This window comes from Haplochromis burtoni, unplaced genomic scaffold (assembly GCF_018398535.1).
Source record: "Haplochromis burtoni strain Fernald_Lab_line unplaced genomic scaffold, NCSU_Asbu1 Contig_26, whole genome shotgun sequence".
In the NCBI taxonomy this organism is placed as follows: domain Eukaryota; kingdom Metazoa; phylum Chordata; class Actinopteri; order Cichliformes; family Cichlidae; genus Haplochromis; species Haplochromis burtoni.
This window is the reverse complement of record NW_024582387.1, coordinates 1,215,220-1,237,540: the sequence shown is the minus strand read 5'-3', so window position 1 is coordinate 1,237,540 and position 22,321 is coordinate 1,215,220. Positions and strand designations below refer to the sequence as shown.

At 40.5% G+C, this 22,321-nt stretch overlaps 1 protein-coding gene across 4 annotated transcripts in view; it reads right to left on the bottom strand.

Annotated features, from left to right (window-relative positions):
* The window catches only part of arhgef10la (Rho guanine nucleotide exchange factor (GEF) 10-like a), a 114,370-nt gene that overhangs the window by 68,020 nt on the left and 24,029 nt on the right, over positions 1-22,321 (bottom strand). For 2 of the 4 annotated variants that reach the window (XM_005917849.3, XM_042218982.1), the window contains 13 exons: positions 20,321-20,481; positions 18,293-18,370; positions 18,069-18,199; positions 16,758-16,853; positions 15,908-16,016; positions 14,714-14,814; positions 14,240-14,317; positions 11,941-12,120; positions 10,702-10,818; positions 5,908-6,000; positions 4,965-5,135; positions 2,834-2,979; positions 1,751-1,923 (listed from right to left, as the gene is read on the bottom strand). In XM_005917849.3, coding sequence (XP_005917911.1) covers positions 1,751-1,923; positions 2,834-2,979; positions 4,965-5,135; positions 5,908-6,000; positions 10,702-10,818; positions 11,941-12,120; positions 14,240-14,317; positions 14,714-14,814; positions 15,908-16,016; positions 16,758-16,853; positions 18,069-18,199; positions 18,293-18,370; positions 20,321-20,481 — 1,634 coding nt within the window. The remainder of the gene's footprint in view (positions 1-1,750; positions 1,924-2,833; positions 2,980-4,964; positions 5,136-5,907; positions 6,001-10,701; positions 10,819-11,940; positions 12,121-14,239; positions 14,318-14,713; positions 14,815-15,907; positions 16,017-16,757; positions 16,854-18,068; positions 18,200-18,292; positions 18,371-20,320; positions 20,482-22,321) is intronic. The other 2 variants (XM_014332254.2, XM_005917850.3) reach the window with 2 other exon arrangements.

Below are 22,321 nucleotides of genomic sequence, written 5' to 3'. Positions count from 1 at the left end.
TCATCTGTGGAAGGAAATCAATAGGTGAGACATCTGAATACAAAGAGGTGGGCTGCGAGCCGCAAAAACAATGTTTTTCTTTTCTCCCCGAGGAGACTACCGGGAACCCTGTGCAGGTTTGTCGAGTCCTCGCGGGCTTGCTGTTGGCTATGGCCAGAGAGGTGAATGTGCTGAGTTGTAATCCAGCGTAATCCAGTTGGTGAGGCACGATATGGTTTATACACTCAGACACGGCTATCCACACGAGCCGCCAGGCATATAACTCACTGGTGTGGAAGGCTTGAGCCCAGAGGGGTCCATCCTTGCACTCAGCTGCTGTACCGGTAATGTTAGCTGGTAGCTTTAGAGACAATGCAGATTCACACCTGCACCAAAATCCTTGTCTGACTCCCAGCCAAAGCCCGCTGTTACACTTCTGACAAAAAAAATAGCTTTTCTGGGAGTGGGTCAAAAGGGAAGCAGCAATAAAAAGGGCAAAACGAGGTAAGACAGCATGAGAGTAAACAAATGGCACAATTGGCTTTTCAGGAAATAAAAAAAACAACCCATAAACATTGTCGGGTCTTCTGTGTATTAGTAAAAAGAAGTAGAGAGACAACACGATAGAGACACAGGCAGATTCATTGGGTAGAGTAAAAAAGACTGGCCTGCATGTCCCTGAAGGCCAGCTTTCTTCAATAAAGAAGGGTACTGGGGCCTGCAGAAGATGAAAAATGACTCCATTTTGAGCCATGCTGAGCGAGAGAAGGATTTAGACTAGACACCCGAAACCTGAATGACATCACAGGGGACTCTAAATAGATGGGACAGCCAGTCAGAATGAAAATTTGGGAAACAGCCCCCAGATGTTCAGAGAGGTTTCTGGATAGACATGATTATGATTACCACACTGTGTCGAAATGGCAAAAAAAGAGAACAGAGAATGTTAGAATCAGTATCCAGCACCTCTCAGGGGCATAACATTTGCAGAGTTGTACACAGGTAAGGAAGACAGACAGGTGGGTGAGAGCTAACCCTAAACGATCCCAAAACCTTGCAGCAATGTAGTGAGTATACAACCACAGACTACCTGAACAACTGCAAAAACTAAATCCTCTGAGAATCTAAACCAACTCTCAAAACACTAGCAGCTCACCGAGCGTGACACGGAGAGCTCTGAAGAAGGCGCCATTAATATTTAAGTCATGGAGCTGCAACTTTAAAAAGTGTGTAGCATTACATCCTGATAAGGCTTTGTATCTCCCTTTTCCCATGGCACATTTATCAGGGATCTCGTCAAGCTCTGTATACACCAGAGTTTTGTGAGGGGTGGTGGGAGAACTAGTGTTTCAACCACAGATTCCTATCTACAGCTACTGGCTCTCTAATTGGGCCTGGAAAGGGAGGGAATAATCTCTGCAGATTGATGACTCCACTCTAGATGTGTTTGTGGTCTATCAGAGAGTGAAATGAGACTGCGAGGATGATGCAGCAGGGGGCTCACTAGCCCCACATCGCTCTCCAAGATAAAACACCCCAGGCAGATGAGAACAAGTGACCATCATCACTATCCTCCTCACAAACACATCCTCAATCAGAGTGACAAGCAGCGCGGACGCATCTCCTCCCCTCCATGCGATGCTTCAGAACAGAAACAGATTAGGCTTGCTGAGTCGGAAGCAAGGGCTGGGGCTAACAGTCAGTCCCAGTGATGAGATTAACAAAATAAATGAGAAAAGACAGTTTGGCGTGTTCGCATTCTTGTTTTTACCTGACGTGAAGGTACCACTTGGCCTCTTAGCCCCACTCTGCTGGAACAAGGTGTCTTTGCTTTGAGAGCCCTCCTGCCCAACTTCTACTACTTGCACCTGTAGTAGGGGGGCGCTCCACTTAATGGTGTACTTGGGGCCAACAGGCACTAGGCTGCTGATATCTGGAGGCCCTCTGTTAGAGACGGAGAGAGAAAAAAAGGAGGGATGTAATTAAAAGGAAAACAACTCAAGAGAAAACCTCGCTCTAGCCAAATGCTCCCGCTAAAAGCACTACACCAAACACTCGATGGAACGAGATGCTCTGCGAAATGTTACAAAGGTGGTTGGTAGTGGGAATTAGAATTTTTATGATCACCCATGTTCCTCACCAAAATTGTACCCCTGGCTGTGAGGAGGAGTTCATTGCTATTCATGTATTCCTGTAATCACGCAGACAATCAACATTGTGATCGGTTTGTCAAGTTCCTGGAGGGCAGACAAAGTCAACTTCGGGACACTCGAGTTGAATGAGACGAAGAGTGATAATTGCTTTGAAGGCTGAACAAGAAGGCTTTAAGCGACATCTTTGACAGGGGCTTTGCAAAATATACAAAATCCCTTTCCTGTTTACTTCTCTCAAGAAAGAGAGGGACAGACAGAAAGAGACAGGGGAAGAGTGAGAGAAATGCAGAAAGAGAGTGAGCGAGAGAGATGTGATCAATGGTCCTGTCACATAAGATAAATTGGACAGAAACCAAAAAATGTTTTATGTCAGTAATCTAGAAGTCCTGAAGCTGTAGTTAGGTATTCTACCATTTGTTTAAAGCTGATAAAGCTGCTGCAATTCCAGATAGTGCTCAAAACCCCTAGCAGCTATTTCTCTTTACTATGCAGTTTGCCAAAATATCTTTGCGAAACCTAGGGCACAACATTAGAGCCTTTTGCCACCTAATAGCAATTTCTTCTAACCGTGCAGCGTACCACACTGTCTTTTCACAACTTGCACACAACTTCATGCTAGAACTACACATTAGGAACGCATTAGCAAAGTGTTCTAGGATGCAAGGGCATTTAGCTCAATTTGCTCTACAAGAGGGACTTACTTGACATTTATGTTGGCACAGATGAGTACATCATCAAAGAGGAAGACCTTTCTCTCCTTCGACTTCAGGACTTGTCCCCGCTCACCATACACAGTCTCAATAAGCGTCTCACAAAGGACGAGTGACCCCTGCTCCGAGTTCAGTTGCTAAAAGGGACACAGCAATCAGATCAGAGGCACAGAAGACAGTATCACAAAGGGCCAGTCCTCTGGAGTTCAGTGCCTGGAGGACGCACAAGTCAGGCTTGGAGGAACAGATGTCTCATCAGGGATTAGCAACACACTCATCCTTCCCAAGGTCGTTTAATGTGTGTGTCCTGAATGTATACGCAAATACATCTAAAGCACGTTTATTCGACAGACTTAGTTAAAGTAAGCCCACGCATGCCCTTCTGCCTATCTCTGCTTTTCATACTATTCTTAAGTAATGAGAGAGGATCATAAAGCCAACCTTCAGTTTAATTTGAGGGCAAGAAAGGTTTGCCTGGATTTTTTTCGCCCAATGCTTCAGAAATATGCTTACAATTATTCCTTGTCCTGTTGCCTATACTATGCTCTCCACCATCCCACTAACACAGAATCCAAACTGGCTTAGCTTATGAACACTTGGACATGCAATCCTTTCCACCACAACAGGGCAACTACACGGGTATACAAATGCATTAGCTGTTGCGTGCACCCCTTTAACACGAACACCCACACAGAGACACAGTTAAAGAATCCAATAACAGATGGAATTTATGCTACACTATGTTGGCACATGCTTTCCTTTTCAGTCATCCATATGTTTGTCTAAGAGAAATGGCAAAGGAAAGCTTTTTATCACTTTGGTCCAGCTTCTTTTATGACTGGCTAAATCAATACTTTTATTTTATGCACACTGCACCAAAATAAGCTAGACTCATCACAATTAAAAGAATACCACTGTAGTGCAAGCACCAGGTTAAGTTCAAAGATGAAGCTCACATCCTGATACATTGATGTTTGTGCTCGCTAAAAGGCACGAATTTTAGCAAATAATGAAACTCTCTGCTGCGTTCATTCTACAACCTGCAGTGCAACAACGCAGCTGACCACATTTCAGAAAACAGAATGTCCTATCTACAAGAAGTAGCTGATTTTGGCTCAGATAGCTCACAGAATGACTCATTAGTCTGACTTGGACTGCTATTTGATGGGCACAAAACCATACAGCTCCTTCGAGATGTGGGCTCTTATGAGAATACATTCTTAAAGTCTTCAAGCATCAATAGACACACACGGCAGTGCACTGTGCATGTGCGCTCATGTGAGTGCATTTGTGTATGTGCGTGTATGAAACTCTCTCGCATGGTTATCTGTCCTGTTCTGGTGACTTAGATACTTTGAGACAAAGAATGAATATTTCATTGGATAGTTATGGGGGCAATAGAGGCGAGTGTTTCCTATTGGAATTCTGCAGTGTCACCGCAGCAAATGGAATTCTGTGTGAGTGGAGGAGATTGGCCGAATCAGCTCATCTCGGAGTCCTGGAAAGCAGGGGCTGATAGAGAGAAGTAAAAAGGGGAGGGTGAAAAAGTGAAGAAGACAGAGAAAAAAGCAGTCACACTAGAGAAAGAGAAGAAGAGTATATAAGCTGAGTGAGAAGGTAAGCAAGAGAGTAAGCAATGGAGTGCAAGAGGGGAATAGAGAGGAGGTAAAGAGGAGAGAGAGGGAGAAAGGAAGAGGGAGAGCGACAGGGTGAAAGAGATAGCTCTCTTACAGTTTCCAATTAAATGTCTCATTTACCCCCTAATTCTTCTTATTCAGAGCAGCATTTGTTCAGATTCGCAGCAGCAGGACTGTAATTTCAGAGTGGTAATGGAGAAGCAACGCCTCTGCCACTGCATTTGGTACTGTTTTGGGATGATAATGGGCATCGTTTCTATGAGGTAATTTCTCTAAATAAAAATGCCTCCCTAGATTAATGTTTGGGAAAGTGATATAAGTGATTGCTTTATACTAGTTTAATTTTAGGTGTTTGGCTCACAGTGATAACAACACGTGGAGTTAGAGGGCTCAGTGGACTGGTTCACAGCTGATTTGATTGGGGCATATGTACGTGTGTGCAAATGCAGATATGTTTATGCGGGAGTGCATGCGTATCCAGTCACCTTACTGAGCAAGCGATCACTAACGCTGCGGGCTAGCTGCTGAGTCTCTGCAATCTGGTCGGCTACTCGTTTCTGTTCATTCAGCTTCTCGGCCAGCACCTCTAGCTCTGTGAGAGCAAGCTGCAGGGGCAGGCGATCCACATGTCCTTTTGGCGTATTCTTAAGCATGTCCTAAAAAAGGTCACAAAAAAGTTTTAAGTAAAGGTATAACTTGTTAGAATTATAAGCCATTCAGTGTTTTTACCTTTATCCTAAAATACAATGAATTAATGTGGCCTGAAGGATCAAATGCTCACTGTATGTTTATCACACTGATCTTCCAGTGTTAGCTCTATAAAGCACACAATCAACAAATCAGATTTAAAACCCACAGATGTCTGTTAACATGCTTGTGCTGTGCCTTCCATCTGCATCTATGACCCAGTGAAAAGTCAAATGTTTTCTTGATATGCATCTCAGCTGCACCTCTGCGCCTTCAGGTCTACTTCCCTGTAATGTATGATTTAATGCATACACTTCTTCTTTAGAGTACTGAGTTTAGGCTGGAAGAAAATGCCTGATTCACATTCATAACTTATCTTTGGAATTCATGGATAATCAATGCCTACTGAGGGATGAAATGAGCTACTGCAGATCCAGCAAGTCAAGCTCAAATCCAAATCTTTGCTCAAAATGGAAAATGGAAGCTAGGACATAAAGACAGCAATATGAAAAACTGATGTGGCTAGCTACTTTTCGTGCTTTGAAAGTATGCGAGGAAATGTACTTTGGAGTTAAAACCCATAATCAATTGCATTGCATTTCAGCTTTTCATCTTTATTAGTCTATATACTCAGTCTTTAATGTGACCAAGGTTTCTTATATTGAAAGCAAGTAAGACATAAAGAGATTGATTAAAATAAAAGAAATAAAATTACTAGGCTCTAAAAACAACACTTTATACCTGCAGGAGCAGTATGAACTGAGGGAATCGCTGAATGGGCTTAACCATCAGGCCATATAGAGTGATCCGATCAACACTTGATGCCTGCTTTTTCTGAAACCAAAAGAAAAAAGAAAACAGAGTTGTGCAGTTAGAGAAAACGTCTTTCAAAAAAGGCCATTAAGAGGAAACTATGTTATTCCGGCTTTAAAAGGATCTAGTCAGAATTCTCTTTAAACCACGTGTGGGTGTGTGAGTGGGTGAATAAGATATGAAAAACAGGGTGTATTAGTCATATGAGTGCATAAAAGGGGAGTTTCTTTGAGTGTGTTATGTCTAATGTATTTCTGTGGGTGCAGGTCAGGAAAAGATATCGTTTGGTGCAGTGTTAAGTCTATGACATGATGACACCGCCAGTGTAAAAAGACAAATCACTGGACCTATTTAATAGACTGTATGGTGGAACAGTTTGGATAAACCAAACTGTAAAAAAGAAATATTGAAAAAGACCAGAAGGCGTTTTGCATCTCATTTTTTATGTTTAGGAACTAAAACATAAACAGTTTTGCTGATCATTATTGACTTTAGTTTGGACTGCTATTTGAAATAGGATAGGTTGTCAGTTACGGACAACAGGCATGTCTGTGCTGAGGGGGAATTGGATTTGGCCAAACATCCCTTTGAGCCCATCGAGTATGGTTCTGGTGGAGCATTAATGCTGGTGGGAGTCATTGGTGTATGACATTTTATGTTGTGTGTAATGCACCCTAGATTAGATGTAATTATGTGCTAGTGGTCCCTGTTAGTAGAATCATGGGACAAGAAAACTGACAGATTTTCTTTAACAGTGATTTAAACCAGTTAACAAGTGAAACGAGAGTATTTTGTCCATGTTTACTTGTAAAAGTCCATAATTTAATGTGATTTGAATATTATACAAATAATGTACGAATGCTACTCCCGTGCCACTCGCTGGAAATGAGCTTCCATCCTCAAATGAAAGAAGAAATTCATGAAAAAAGCTGACGACTACCTCCACTATTAGCTCATCATATTTTCTCACATATCTCCTTTATGATCCCATACTGGCTATCATGAAAATGCATCAGCAAGAATTAAGAAAACACAGTCTTTCATAGAAAACAACACCTCTGTGCTACTGGTTTTTTATTCATTACATGTCGTAATTCCATTAGTTTTTGATCATGCAGTGTTATCAAAGACCAGTGTTTCTTAATGATGGCAAAAGATTTGAACTTGTTTCTTGTCCATCAGTTGTGGCTCAATAGTGTTCCTTGTAAATGGGCTTTAAGACGAGACATCTTGTATAAAGAAAATACTAACACAGAAGACAAGTTACACACAATCATTTGACAAAGACAAGTTGGCAGTAGTCTGCAACCACCCTCCTATTCAAACACAATTGCAAGTACAAGGCAGTGATCTCTAAGATCGTATCTACCTGATCTAATGTTCACACACTGACAAACACAACTTTTTTAAGGTAACTTTGTAAACCAAAGGTGACCCCTGAGTGGAAGAATTTCAAATGATCAGATTAAAATCTTTTTCACCACATCTGGCCAAGGCAAGACGTCATTGGAGATGGGCTCTTTCCTGCTTGGTGCACTAAAATGTTTGAGTGGTGTCAGGCAGTTGAAGGTGAGAGCAGTTTTAAAAAGAACGTCTCTATTTCCCTTTTGGAGGGCAGTCATGTACAGTCAAATCTGTCTAACACAGATGGCCTATAAAACCATAATACTGTCTCAGATAATCTGAATGCCGTAGACGTTCACCTGACTCCTCATTCAGGACATGATCTGAATACTCTCACTTAATAGAGAGGTCGTGGGAAACACCAAGTGAGGCAGAGTAGGACTCCTCGTTCCACACTAATAAAAAGTGTCCAGAAAAACCCTGGAGTTGCTTCTTAATATATGAGGAACTAAAAGGTATCTCCATTAAGAGAGTTAGAAAGACAGGGGGGGGGGGGGGGGGGGGGGGGTTTAACTGTTTTAACCATGTAACATCAACAGCAGCTCCCACCAGAGATAAAAGTGGGCCAAAATGATCGGGAACTAGGTGTTAAAGCACCTGCAATTAATGAGTAATTAAATCTGATAGGCAGTTTAATACATAATATTAATCGGGTTAATTTTTTATGAGCTGCAGCTTGGTGATGCTTCCAGCTGATGCAAAACAGATACTCAATCAACAAATCAGAAAGTAATGTTACCCCATGGTGCTGCCTGCAATCTCAACACATCCTCGTTTTTCTTCCCATGTCTGTCACGTGCGCTCGCATGCAGATGGCATTAAAGTTGCAACAGTTCCCCATGCAGCCTTTAAAAATGCTCATCAAATATCACCAAACACATAAACTGTTTCTGTGCAGTTTGACTCAGAATCAGTCTGCTAGCTAAAGGCACAGTTGCTGTATTTTCCAGATAAGAGAAGAAATGTTAATGTGTGAGAAGGCTATTCTCACAGATGGAAAAAGATCAAGTTTATGCTTTAAGTTTAATCACAATATCCCCAATTCTCTGTCAATGGATTTATCCCATTATTCCATATTATGAAATGTCATTTACAACAAACTGGATTCCTTTAATTTTGATTTTTGTTCCTGGACAGTAAATAGACTGCAATGGCCACGGTTATTGTCAGGTTAGGTTACAGTTAACTGAAGAGATATTACAAGAGACATACGTGACACTAAACCAGTGCTAAATCAGAATCAATGAGGGATTCCAGTATGGTGGTCGAAATGCAAAAAGAAAACGCTTTTTTAAATCCTATCTGGAGACACAGTCAGCAGACTTTTTAAGGATTTATTTATCAGATTTTATTAATCATTCTATGCAGTTTTTTTTAAACGAGAGCAAATTTTATGCAGCGCTTGTTTCCAAATGGTTGTTGTTGTTTGTTAACAGTTATCAATTTCAATGAATTTTAAGTAGGTAATGCTCACTGGTGTTATTTGCTGTTGAATTTCACCTTTACACTGGCTTTTTACCAGGTAGAGGTTTAAAACACAAAAAGCAGTAAACTTCAAAGCACCACCAGCACAGGTCTGCTGAACACAGCCAATAATCAAAGACTGTGCCAAAGAAAACAAATTAACTGGAGCTCAAAGTACAAATTGCTTTGTGGCCTATTTCTAATTTAGTCATTTAACCACTGCACTGCTGTGCCAAATCTTGGGATTCCTCCACCTATTTCAACTTCTGATTACCACATCAAGGTTCTTAAAATGAGATCCAAAGCAAAAAAAAAAAAAGTTCAAAGTGGTATCCAAGGAGAAAACATCTGTTTCTGTGATGACATCTAGAAAATAAATTGTACTTTGTGACAGCCACAATGTAGGATGATGCAACAAAGCCCCGTTTTGTCATTCAAACCACTGTCTGCAAAGTATCTGTTGCTGTGTCAGAGCTACGAAGCAGGCGAGGAAGAGGCAAAAAGCACATAGCAGATGGGCACATGTATGATCAATCAATCAAATTATTTTATTTTAAAGCAAGCACCTGCCAATGTCACCAGAAATATAACCACTTTTACCTTGCTGCCTAAAGCTGTGTTTGCAACCTAAACATCAAACAGCAAGATGGCTCAGCATTTACCGACATGACGTAAATGATTGAACTTTCCCCCATGTTAATTTTATTTTGGGGGAAAGTATTTTATTTTTTCACATTAGAAATTGACATCAATTTCTAATGTGAAAAAAGGGGAATAGGGCAAGACTGGATTGGACCTATCAAGTGCACACTTCCCTCCACAGCTGTCATGAACTACATTAGGCCAGTGACATCTCCAGCAGGGTTAATAACAAGTCTTGCCATCCAAGAACAAGCTCACTTCACATTTGCTCTACTAACAGAACTTGTGATCTGGATTAAGCTACACTTTAATGCGGGTAAGTACAAAATGTCTAACAGTACCATTAGTGCAAAGCTGAATCAACGAGGACTACTTACAGTCATAGTGTTTCTGAGATTTTATGTATTGTCTGATTTAACCCTATATGTAAATCACTGTATCAACTGATGTGTACTGAACTCACTAAGTTGCACATCTACAACTATAGCTGTCATTTTGCTGTCACAGTGAAATAACATGATAATGTCACTGCTGCTGCAATACTTGAAAAAGAACCCATTAAAACCTTCATGAGTTCAGTGTTTTTTCTTCTTTATGTCCATGTAATTTGTAATTTTGTTTGTCATCCCATTGGCAGTAAGAGGTGCAACATGCAGTGGGAGAGAAAGAGGAACCTTTCAAGAGAAAGAACAGGACACATTTTATCTGGAGTAACATGCAAGCCTGTCAGCCGGGTGATATGGTTCTGTAAATCAGCATTACAGCTCAATGATCTGGGTCATACTCATGCGTAAATGCTGGGAGCAGAGGGAATTGTTAAATCATTTCATGGCATCCTCCATACACTGTGGTACTTTATTTCCTATCCGTGAGCCCATGATTTCTAATTAATGCCTGAAACATTAAGTAAACAGCAGAGCCTTTAAATCGCACACACGCATACACACTAAATCAGACCATAATTTAATACAATCAATGAGCTGAATCCCAATTTTGTGTAAATAACCACATTTTTATGAACTTAACTATTTGTATGTTTGAAAAAGCGAAAATGTATGATTTAATTATATGGCTCAATGAGATTTGGGGATTTGCTAGATTCAGCGTTTGCTAAACACTAAAAGGGGGAAAAAATAGGAGCTAAAACACAAATGATTCATATTAATCTGTCAATAAGACAAATATGCACACTATACTCTGGTCGGAGCTCACCTTTAGGAAGTCCAGAAAAGCTGGTTTGGACATGCACGCCTTTTTAATGAGCGCCATGGCATTAGTGAAGTTGTTCACATAGTCACTGTATACATCCAGCACCATGGACTTGGAAAACTGTAGAAACAGAAAGCACAAACAGAAAGCATCGTTTTCTGAATCGGAGGCAACAGCTAGACAAGCAGAGGCTCTACCGTGTTTTGGTTTTTATAGCAGAATCCACTGTCCTGTAATTTCCTCTAATATCTCAAATGACTAACCATCCATTTTGCAGGACGACCTGCAACCTTTAATTTTAATGTAAAGAGAAGCCAGGAAATGGATGTTTAAGTATAGTGTTTTAAAATGGTTTGTTTACCATTGCAGTTACTGAAAAACACCCTTCACGAGCCATTTGAGAAGTTGGGCAAAGAGGAATGAGCCGGCAGAGCGAGCGAGTGTGTGTGCATGCATGTGTCTGTGGGGGAAGGGGGTGTGTCCGTTTTGTGTCATTTATTCTCTATCCTCAATTAAACCCACACCAGGCAGCTGATAGTGGCAGTATGAGGTGTAGTGGGGAATTGGCAAATTGCATGAAGGATTTAACCCTCTTTGCTCACACTGCCCCTCAGGATACTGCCTTTCAGATATTACAACAAGCCCTGCAGGTACAGGTACATTACCACATGAAAAAGACCTGCTCAGTGAGGAGTACGCAGTCCCAGTACTCTTGTTTCCAATGTGTCCTCATTTGGTGGTAGGCATTATGATATCAATGGAATAGCACTATAATGGCCAGCAGTGCAGGGAGTCAAATCAGCCCCTCTGATAGGCAAATAATGAGCCAACCTTATGGGTGAGCACATGGCTGAGACTCACATAGGAAAGCTCTTCCTGAACACTACTATTCTAGCGCCAGAAGTTGTAAACACACATCTCAGAGAGCAGTGGATGCATCGAGGATATTCATCACAACTGTAATTGATTTCATGTTTGGAGTAAACTATGCCTGTTTGCTCAATCTAAAACCTGTAGCTCATTATAACTCTGGTAGCAAAGCCGGTGTTATAATGTTAGCCAGAAATGGTAAAAACAATATGAGTGCCTCTAGACACAATGCAAGACTTCGATTGCATTTTAGAAACAAACAAAGAATGCACGTAAACACACAAACGTGTATAAGACAGCAAATTATCCTCCGGTTTCATTTCTATTTGCCCCACGCACACACCATAAACATGCACATGCACGCACACTAACCGATGCAACAAATAAGTCTCCGATTTTCTCAGTACTGTCCCACTCAGCCACACGTGATGCCAGTGCAATCTGAAACATGGAGTGGCACTGGGTGATCTCCCTGATTCGGTAAAATATAGGCCGGATTTTCCGTGTGCTCAGGATGCGCGGATCAGCTTCCATCAGTGGTCGGTGGTACTCCTGGGGAGATTGTGACAGAAAATTGTGTTTTCATTTTTCTGTATATCAATATACAGTATGTGGGTGGGAGGTTAGGTTCTTAAGAGAGACCAGCAATCCACTCTCTTAAGCACTTTTCTTGTCAGAAGCATAAACAGACATAAACTGCAGGGTAACTGACGCATTTCTTGTGAATCAGGGAGAGAAAGAAAATTCAGTTATTCTGCCTGGAAGCCCAGTAATTCAAGGATTGTAAAATAGCATTTGCCACTAACAAACATGTTCAGAACTCAATGTGACCTGTAATCACAAAAGCCAGAATAATAATGACAAAAAAGAGCTCCCAGCAGTTATAGATTAAAAAAACAACATGGCGAAAAGAGGCTTAATTCTTCAGTCAGCACTGATGGGTATATTGGCCTATACAGCGTACAGAAATGCCTTGATGCTCTGTGGGTGATAATTAACTTCCTTGAACCTGTTATTGCTGAAGTATAGATATAATGTGTAAGCTGTAAGTTAAAGATAAAAATGTTATTTAACAGAAAATCAAATCAAATGCAGTAACCATGTTGATCATTTTTTCCTCGTACAGATGGTATATAAAAGATACCCGTATTCACAGTGATGTCAGCTATGTATAGTTGTTTGAACTGATGATCTTGGAATCTGTGGCTGTTTAGAAATGGCCAACTTGTGTAAATCTATAATTCTCCTTCTAAGGTCTTTGCTGTGTTCCTTAAATTGAGAAGTTAACAGACCTTGGCCTTGTCAAGTAAAAGACATGGAGCCTTCAGCACTATTAATCGAAGGATTTAAGCGAGTACACATATATATTTGAAGCCAGACTTTTGACCCTGTATAGATTACAGAAAATCCAAAATAAATTCAAACTTGTGCAACCAAGTCATTAAAGATGTATGCTATATAAAAATTCCACTCTGAAAAAAAGAACAGTTCAAAGAAATCATTAAAAGCCCGAAATTGCCATGACGTTATTGCCTATGACGAGCGTATGTAAACTTCTGACCACAGCTGTATGTCTGCTAGAGTTGAGGCACTGTCAGACTGAAGATGGAAACAGAGTGTATTGAGTTGACAGATCTATCTGAAGGAAGAACCCATTAAATTTGGGAAAGAGTCCATTAAATTTTTCAAGTGTGTCCATTATGCTTTTCTGTATTTCCTGTCATATATACACTTGTTACATGCTGGGTGCAACTCTTATTACAGCTGACAAAGTTTAAAATAATGAGCTAGTGTATATGCAAGTAATTGTTATGAACCAAAAACTCGTGCCAAGCTCTAAATGGCTGGATACCAACATTTTTCTTCTACTCTTGGATGTGTATGATGTCAAAGAGGGTCTAAGAGAGGAAATATGGAGCTGGAAATGAGCATTATAACTCAATGCTAATACTGGAGATAGGGCATTGGCATTGGCATTGGAAAAGGATTTGCTCTCCAAGAGCCCTTCTAGTTGTTTTGCAAGTCTTGTCTGTGCATATCCACCAAACTGATAATTAACATAAAAAAATTTGCTAGGCAGCTGAGTATAACTGCAAAGTAGTTTTTCTATGTTATAATACAGAATGTAGTTAATAATGGATTTACAATTCTGTATCTAATTGTGGTAGGTATAGATTCTTATTTTCATATGTTTGAAGATACTATTTTTGTATTTATCAGGACTCTCTGACTAAGAAAAGAGAAATTTCAAATGAGCTAATCCAACCTATGTATAATAAGCAATCATGTCACTCAAGAACAAAGGTAGCCCATTCTATCTTTACAATGAAGGATTTTGCTGTGAAGCCACTGATCACTGTTTATTCAATTTCAGTAGGTGCGCCTCTTATTTTTCACCGATTAGGAGATAACAACTCTTTTTCCCTCCAAAAAGGAAGATTAAGGACGAGAAGCTCCACCCCCTTCTATGCAACCACAACTCTGCCTCTCTCCCACAGCAGCGGTACAACATCACAAAAATGAGGATGGGTATTTTATCAGGATTATTTACACTGAGACACCTCGATAATTTGATTGATACCTCCGCTTCTCTTTTCAGTGTAATTCATAACAGTTAAATTTTGATGATATTGCATGTGGCAGAAGAGGACAACTGGACTAAACAGCTTACCTGCAAGATTCTCCTGAGAGATTCCAGGTAGCTGCGCTCACTCTGAATGATGGAGCCAAGGATATGGCGCCTGACAACCTGCGCACACAACAGACCAGTCAGGAGATCTAGCGCAAAGAAGATATGATTGGGCAGAAGTATGTGTATGCTTTCAGTTAAGCATGGCACAGTTTGATGGATTGAACTATGATAATATGTTTGTCACAGGAGGAAAACACTGAAAGACAGGAAGGTTTGTTTGAACAAGGTTTGCAGCAGACTGCATGAATCACTGGATTTGTTTGACATGAAAGCAACTATTGTACCAGATACAAAACGCAACGCTTTTCGAAAGAGGATGAAAAGTATAGAGTGTGAGGTAAATACTGCGGAAACAATAAATACAATTAACAGCCTCAACTGGAAACACAATAACCATAAAGATGTGACGTTTAGAACATGCACAAGCTTGTGACAAAAAGCCCTCTGATGTACCTGGTGGCTGGTCAGCCCCTCTGGCATCGGGCTCAGCTGTGGGGGAGGATGCTTCACTTCTGACACAGCCACATCCAGATATCCTGCATCATCCTCCTCTTCTGTAGATGTTGAGAAATGGAGGGAAAAAAAGAGAATAACACAGAATGGTTAAAGAGTGCGTATGTGACAGAGATTGAGGCAGGGAGAGCGAGAATAACAAAAATGCAGCCCTCACATCTCACTGCAGTTGGAGAAAAACGGCGACACACTAAGTTTATTACCTCTAAAATATGAAGAGACTTCTGTACTCTCTGAAAAGGGAGCGCAATGGAGAAAGAAGTGAGAAAGTGAAAGCGGGCGAGGCAGAGAGGCCTTTAGAAAAACGAAAAGAAAAAAAAAAAAAATCAAACAATACTGTATTTCTGTAGGAGTAAAGGAGGCACAAAGGAGTGTGACTGCAAAGACACAACCCAAAACATTCTCATCTGTGCATTGGCACAAAGACATTCGACAGTCTCAAAAATCCCTACTTCACCACTAACCATAAAGACATAAATACCAGAAGCTTCCAAAATTCCAATTAAAGACTTTGGAACGATGACAGAAGACTGGTGGAAAAGAAATACAATGCTGTGTTGATTTCCTTCAATCAATACCTAAAAATAGCAACACTGGCCTCTTTACTTCTTTGTGATGGCTTTAAGATTTGTTGGAGGTCTGGGTTTAGTGCCTGTGGTTTATGGGGCTGCTCAGTTCTCCATTAATGGATGCAAATTCATTAAGCGAAAGTCCTTATAACGCAACATATATGAGAGCGCATGAGGTGCTTCATTCTTCTGCTTTCTCCAGCATCAAAAAAAGAAAAAAGAAAAGAAAAAAAAGAATAGCTCGACCACACTGTCTGTCGGAAAACTGAGGAAGTGTGTCTGTTTTATTTATTATAGTTATAATCAGTGAGATCTGTTTTTCACAGTGCTTTCATTTCTCCCTGAAGGGATTTGTATAAAGAAAAAGTAAGACTTTCTACTCTCTCTCCCTGAAACACTTCTTTGGCTTGGCTAGCTTTATATACAAGCAACTGCCTATAATTCAAAGTGTCAACTGTAAAGAGTTACAAAACCCAAACTTCATAACTTCCTAAACATAGTATAACTTCTATCCCCAAAAGCCAGTTGACCAAGATTTACAAAGTTTTAGACTTTCCTGCATTACCCAATTGATCTTTTCTCTGCAGGAAGGAAACTTTTCGCATGACGGCTATTTTGGTCCTTTCAAGCCCATCCTTCGTTCCGCTTCTTGCTGCCTTCATGAGCTGCTGAACCTAGTTAGAAAGAGCAGACAGAGACAACAAAGGAGTGTTAGCGCATGAGGAAAGTGCCATGCTGTGGCAACTTGGTAACCTACTGTGCACCTCTGGAGAGAGATGGAGAGAAGTGGCGCTCAGTAGACTCATCATGAATCTCACCATCTGCAACTCCCCGTGGGTCGCTGAACAGGCTCTAATCAGTGAGTCTATGAGCGTATCATGGGAAGATTATGGTAAGAGAGTTCCACATGAGAGCAACAAAGCTGCGTAGCTCATGGCGGGAGAATTCAGCTGACCACAAACTCCACCTTTAGTATCAGAATAGCCCTGCAACAAGACTCCGCAGACCCAGAATATACCCAGAGTGCTAGTATTTTTAAACAATGCTACTTCAGGAAAGTAGGTCATTAATTGGGGGCAAGTTGCGCTAGTGTTTATGGAAGCAAATAGGCTGAATATTAGTTAATAATTAATGAGTTCCCCAAATATATCTTAATATTAAACCAGGCAGGAAAAGAGAGAGTCAGAGAGAGAGACCAATAGACTGACCAGGAATCTTAAATTAAAGTCAGAGTCCACAGGAAAGTTGGGAAGGATGGTATAGCAAGCCAGTTAAGCCTTTACATCAGCTGAGCATACAAGACAGCATATTTCAGCTCAGGGTCAATCCTATTGGCAAACATCTAGCAGAGTGATTTTTAGCTCTCTAAAGACACGGTGAGATATTGCTGTGTTCACTTGCTGCTGGAGATATACCTTGATGTCATAGTTGTGTTTTCCAGACAGCCTCATGGCCAGTTCTCGTTTGGTCCTGGCACACCGTTCCCTCAGCCGACGCACTTCAGGAGTGAGCTACAGGTTTCGGACAAGGAAGGGCAGGGCATAGGTGCGGGTTGTGTTTAGCCACAAAAGGCAAAAGGGGGATGAAAGAGCAGGAAAAAAGAAATAGAAAAGGGAAATGGAAGCAAAGAGATCAAGGCAAAACAAGCAACGAAACACTGGGAATTAATCACAAGCGCAGAGTGAAAGCTGGAAGCACTGCATTGGTCAGAGGGGTTATGCTGTATCAGACTGATGGCCTTTGATTTAGAGAAGGATGGCAGGGGTTTCAGGCAGTTTAGTGAACATATTAAATAAGAAAACTCTATTGCAGGTCTCCCAGGTTTCTTCGGTAAGATGAGAATTTTAGGTATACTTGGTATAAAATTAATTGGACGAAGCTAATTAAAAAAGTATATTTTTGATCAAGGCTGTACTTGCCAAAAAGGGTTACTGGGCTCTAATGGGCCATTAATTGTCAAACCAGTGACGTTGAATCGTTCCTTTTGTTCAGTGGCCTGGGACAAGTTTGCAAAGAGACCTGTGGAGGGATTTTCACAGCACACCCTCGTGTAATTACCTGAACTCATTTTTCTCTCCCTTCACAAGCAGCATTTTGCTACCTATGGTCTCCCTCGCTTCTCAAAGCATTAATTTAACTTGAGCTTCTCTTGGATTACCATGGAGTTATATCAACACCTTCAATATGTAAAAATATGTAAAGGTAGGTGTACATCTATACATTGATAAAGATTCAACTGAGCAAAATACTTTTTTTTATTAGAGTGATTGAAATTTTTTCTTATGCCTGCAACGGTGTACGCGTGTTGAAGGCTGGTGAAGCATGAAAAGAAATGCAGCACATTGTGAATGTGAACACAGTGCCATCATGTGGAAGGACACTCTGAAGCCGAACACTGATTAACAGCATCCTTGGCAGAAAAGAGGCAAAGAGATCTGAGGCTTTTCAAAAAGAAATGCCTTGTGTTTACTTTCATCCCACAATGAAAGTATAAAGCTAGACAGCCTGGTATACATTTTTTATGTTATTTATAGTTTCCTTACAGTTCTATACATTAATAAAGACAACTGCACAGCAGAAGCACCAGATGAAATAGTCACATTGATTTTTTTTTCTATCTGCTGGAAACCAACCAAAACAACCTGGTCAGTCATGATGCTATTTACAATCTAGAGAAATGACAACTTGTGTAGAGAAGGAAACGGATGCATTCACACAGGCTCTACCTTGCTCTTTGTTGGTAGTTTGGCCTCGTTATCAGAATGCTCATCGTAGCTTTCAAACTCACTGGAGCTCCATCCGTTGCCTGCCTCTAACGCACCAGTGTCTCTCTGAACGTCTTCATAGATCATATCTGCTAAACACAAGAGCTATTACACATCAGAAGCTGCATAATGAGATCTATGAGAAAGCAAGCAAGAAAAGTGAATAGGTGTCTACAGCTCCTAACCTTCATCAGGAGAGAGGGGTTCTTCGCTTGGAACATCATCATAGATCACCTCCGAAGCCTCTGCCGTCGGGGGTTCGGCTTCAGTCACGCATAGAGTTGGCAGAGTAAAACAGGAGAGTTGAAATAAACACTGTTGTTCTGACTTGCACCTGCTTTTGTTACATCATTCTTTTATATCTCTCAAAAAAACAGCAAACACAATCTAACAGAGCTTTACACCGACTGAATGTTTATGCTCGATCTTTTAGACTCTGGGTGTCACTTAGCTTTAGAATATTTCCAAATTTATGGCATTAACAGCATTTAAACATCATCATTCACAGGGAGATCTGCCAAATATCATGTGTATCTTGTGTACTGTTGCCACAACGGCTTTGCCTACATGACATAAGATGATTGTATCAGGCTTGTTTGAGCTATTGACCCATTCTCTCTCCACGCTTGGCAGGATTTGTCATTAACTGCTTTGAGAGTGTTTCAGCCTAATTTAGCTCAGTGAGCTTTATTGATTTGGTCTTAAACTGTGATTTGTCTGCAACACTTTCCCCTAAACCCTGAACAGCAACAATCACTGTTTTCAATTAATCTGACTGAAGATGTGAATTCTATCATGGATTATTGAGTCTAAAATTTAAAATAACCTTGCAATACAAGCCAGAAGATAAACTATTCTTTTCTTTCTCTCTTTTGTCCCCCAACAAAAAAGGATTAGCTCCACAAATGTTCGTTATACCTCGCTTGGTTTCCGATGCCTGTGCATTCAAAGAGGATTCACAGCAGAGAAGAAAACAACTGGAGTTGGGCTATCAGCCTGACTCCCAGCATATCGGCAAAGTGACTGGGCCTCTTGGGAACATGGCTTTTTACTTTAAATGTGGTATACCAGAAGTTCTTCACTGTGTTTTCTTACTTTATATTTAACTTTTCTCCACAGCAAGAAAATGACGTTTGAATAAACTCATTCTTAGTTCTTACTGCATCTAAAGGCACACTCTAATCCATATAATATCTATGATCACAAAAATATATTCTTGCTTTAAGAAAGAGAAAAAACATAATTATTCACAATGACTCTACACAACTTTGGTTCCAGCGCAGGTTAATCCACATGCAAAATACAAAGTCCGACAATTGAAGACTTTATCTGAAAATGTGGCAAGCGTGAAATAGTAATAAATTTCTCATTAGCATCAGCACAACTGTAGTCATTTTTCTTGCTTTAAGTCAGCTTGCATCTACCATTTTCTGTATTTTAATTTTAGATATCAGGAAGAAAGGTTTAATATGCTTCCATTATTTGATCAATTTAACTGCATTGTATGCATTCAGACTAAAGCAGAGGCCCCTGTGTGAAAATGCATCAGAGGGGTGGGACATAAAAAACGTCATGCAGTACTGCAGGGCTCCTTTACATCTCTCGTTTCTGAGCCACCTTCAAACAGCAGCACTGCTGACTGAGTCGAAATCCGAAAGCAATTTTCCCTCATGGAAATGGTACTCTATTGATCCTCGTCCTAAATTAATTGGATTCATGTCATGTCTGGGTAGAAATCAAATCATGGCACAGAATATGTGTGTGTGTGTGAGTGTGTGTGTCAGTCTGTGTTGTATCAGTATATGTTTGAAAGGGGTACATATGTGTTTATACACATGAAGGCATCTTTATGTGTGTCTGGCCTTTCAATGTAGAAATCAATGAGCCATGAGATGACCACAGATTTGTAATATGGTGTTCTTGCCACCTTTGATCAAGGTCAAGAGATGGAATGCGTGATACTAACAAAATACTGTTTACAATTCATATTGCCAGTTTCATTATGGTGTGGTCCACAGTACTGTTTACCCAATTCTGGAGGCTGTATTGGTTTTTCTATCAGATCTATCCGCAATGTGAACACTGTAATACATAGGTGGAATGAGTTGGAGTCCCAAGGCAAGCTTAGGTTTAATCTTTTTTGGTCTGAAATTGAACCCTTGATCTACAATATAAGGTGCACGGTTCACTGTCAATATAATTTAGCTTTGTACCTTCAGGGATGCCCCTCGAGCCTTGCTTGACGGTTTCTTTGCTGTGGTCTCCTGAATCGACCGGGGACACCACAGCTGATGGTGCCACAGGAAGCCCCCGGAGCTCCTCTCCTACACAAGGAACTGAAGCACTGGGCTCATCTGCTTCTGCTGCTGAGGCACTGGAAGGTACCCAAACATTAGCACAGTTAAACTAACACCGAGTTCTGTGTGCCTCATAATAAGTTAATTTCAATGGGAGGAAGGGGAGGCAGAGTGGTTGGAGGTGGGTGGGTGAGTGGGGGGTGGTCGAAAATAGTTCTTTGCTGTTCAAGCGTGCAAATGCACACTCCCTAAAGTGTGACAGAACACATCTTGCTACTGTCAAATTCATGTGACGTTTCTGAAGTAACTTCTTTCGGAAACAGGAACAGAATTCTTTTCCCAATTTGGCTAGCTGTGCAGCTTTACCTCTAACAAAGAGGATGTTTTGTTTTCCCTTTTGTCTTTGTGCTTATTTGATATTTAAGAGAAGTTTCTCCAAGACAAAAACTGATTTCAAAGAAATTGGGTTGGAAGTGATGACAGTTGTTTTTGCTGCATTGGGGAATTCTGGCACCGTCCAACGACCAAAGAAAAGTCTCTAACATAATTTCAGCTTGTTTTCTCATTTGTGTTTCGTCTAATCAAGCGTTTTCAAACATCAAAAGTAAAAGTCAACATAATTTTTAGCAAGCCACCAGAAACAGGAAAATTTCACAGATATAAATGAACACTAAACCGTACGTGGACATTGTGTCACTATGTGTTTCGATATGCAGTTGTGAAATCAGATCAGAAACCAAGATTAAATTAAGAGGACTGCTTAGCCTCTATAACCTGTCTCATTGCTTTCTTTTTTGTGTATTTTTGAGTTGTTGGGGTTGTTTTAATGGTATTTAGAGGCTCTTTGGTCATGAACATCTTCCTACCAATGCTGAAAATATAATAAAAGCTACATATTGTAGAATTATTGTTTAAATCTTGTGACAGCAATGTTATGCCATTAAAAAAAAAACAACAACAAAAAAAAAAAAACAGTGATACCCTCAGTTGTAACTGGGCTATACTTTGCTGATTCAATTATTCACAAGAACTTTTGCAAAGCCCAAAGTGTGCTACTTGAGTCACTTAACTTGTCCCTGAGCACTGTCATATCATCGTCTGTCATGCCTGAGGCTGACTATAATTACTACTGGCTTTATGAATGAAAACATGCCCTGAACCAGCTATTAAAATCAGACTCTAGCACCACAGGGGGAAATCGTGTTGATACAGCTATCACAATGCTTGTGTTGATGCTGCAAGTGAGGCATTTTTCTCCCCCACATGACTGATAATATGACAGGATCCAGCATGTAGGAGAATCTCATCTACACTAATTAAATTGTCTCTCAGCTAAACACCTCAGCAACACTTGCAATGCCAGTACCAGCAGCAGCAGCTACTCAAGGTGATGGGCAACTGGTAGACAAATGAGACGTGCCAGAAGAATGTTGTCCATGGACACTGCTGGGGAGGTAGCCTCGCAAGCTTGAAATACACTGTTGGCATTCAACAATCTTGCAAACTGTTATCTTTCACTGCGGGAGCATGCAGAGCGCATACAATGATCAAAGCTAGCAGGAAGGCGTTTGTACCATCTGCGATTTTTGGACTATGGAAAGGTAAGATTAACTGAGTTTTTGTAATGGAAGCATTGCTTAATGGAAAAATCACAAACACTGTTTTAAATGCACTCCTCTCTTACATTGGTTATGTCTCCACATATACACACAAAAGGTATTGTAAATATTTTCAAATGAGATTATATATATATATATATATATATATATATAGATGGAGGGAAGGTTTAATTGTAAATTTCAGGGTAGGGTGCAGTTATGTCGCAGCAGAAATGTAGGCGCATCAGCATGGGATAAAAATAACATAATGCACATTAAGGTCAGTGTAAACTCACTGCTCCGCACTGCAAGCATCTTT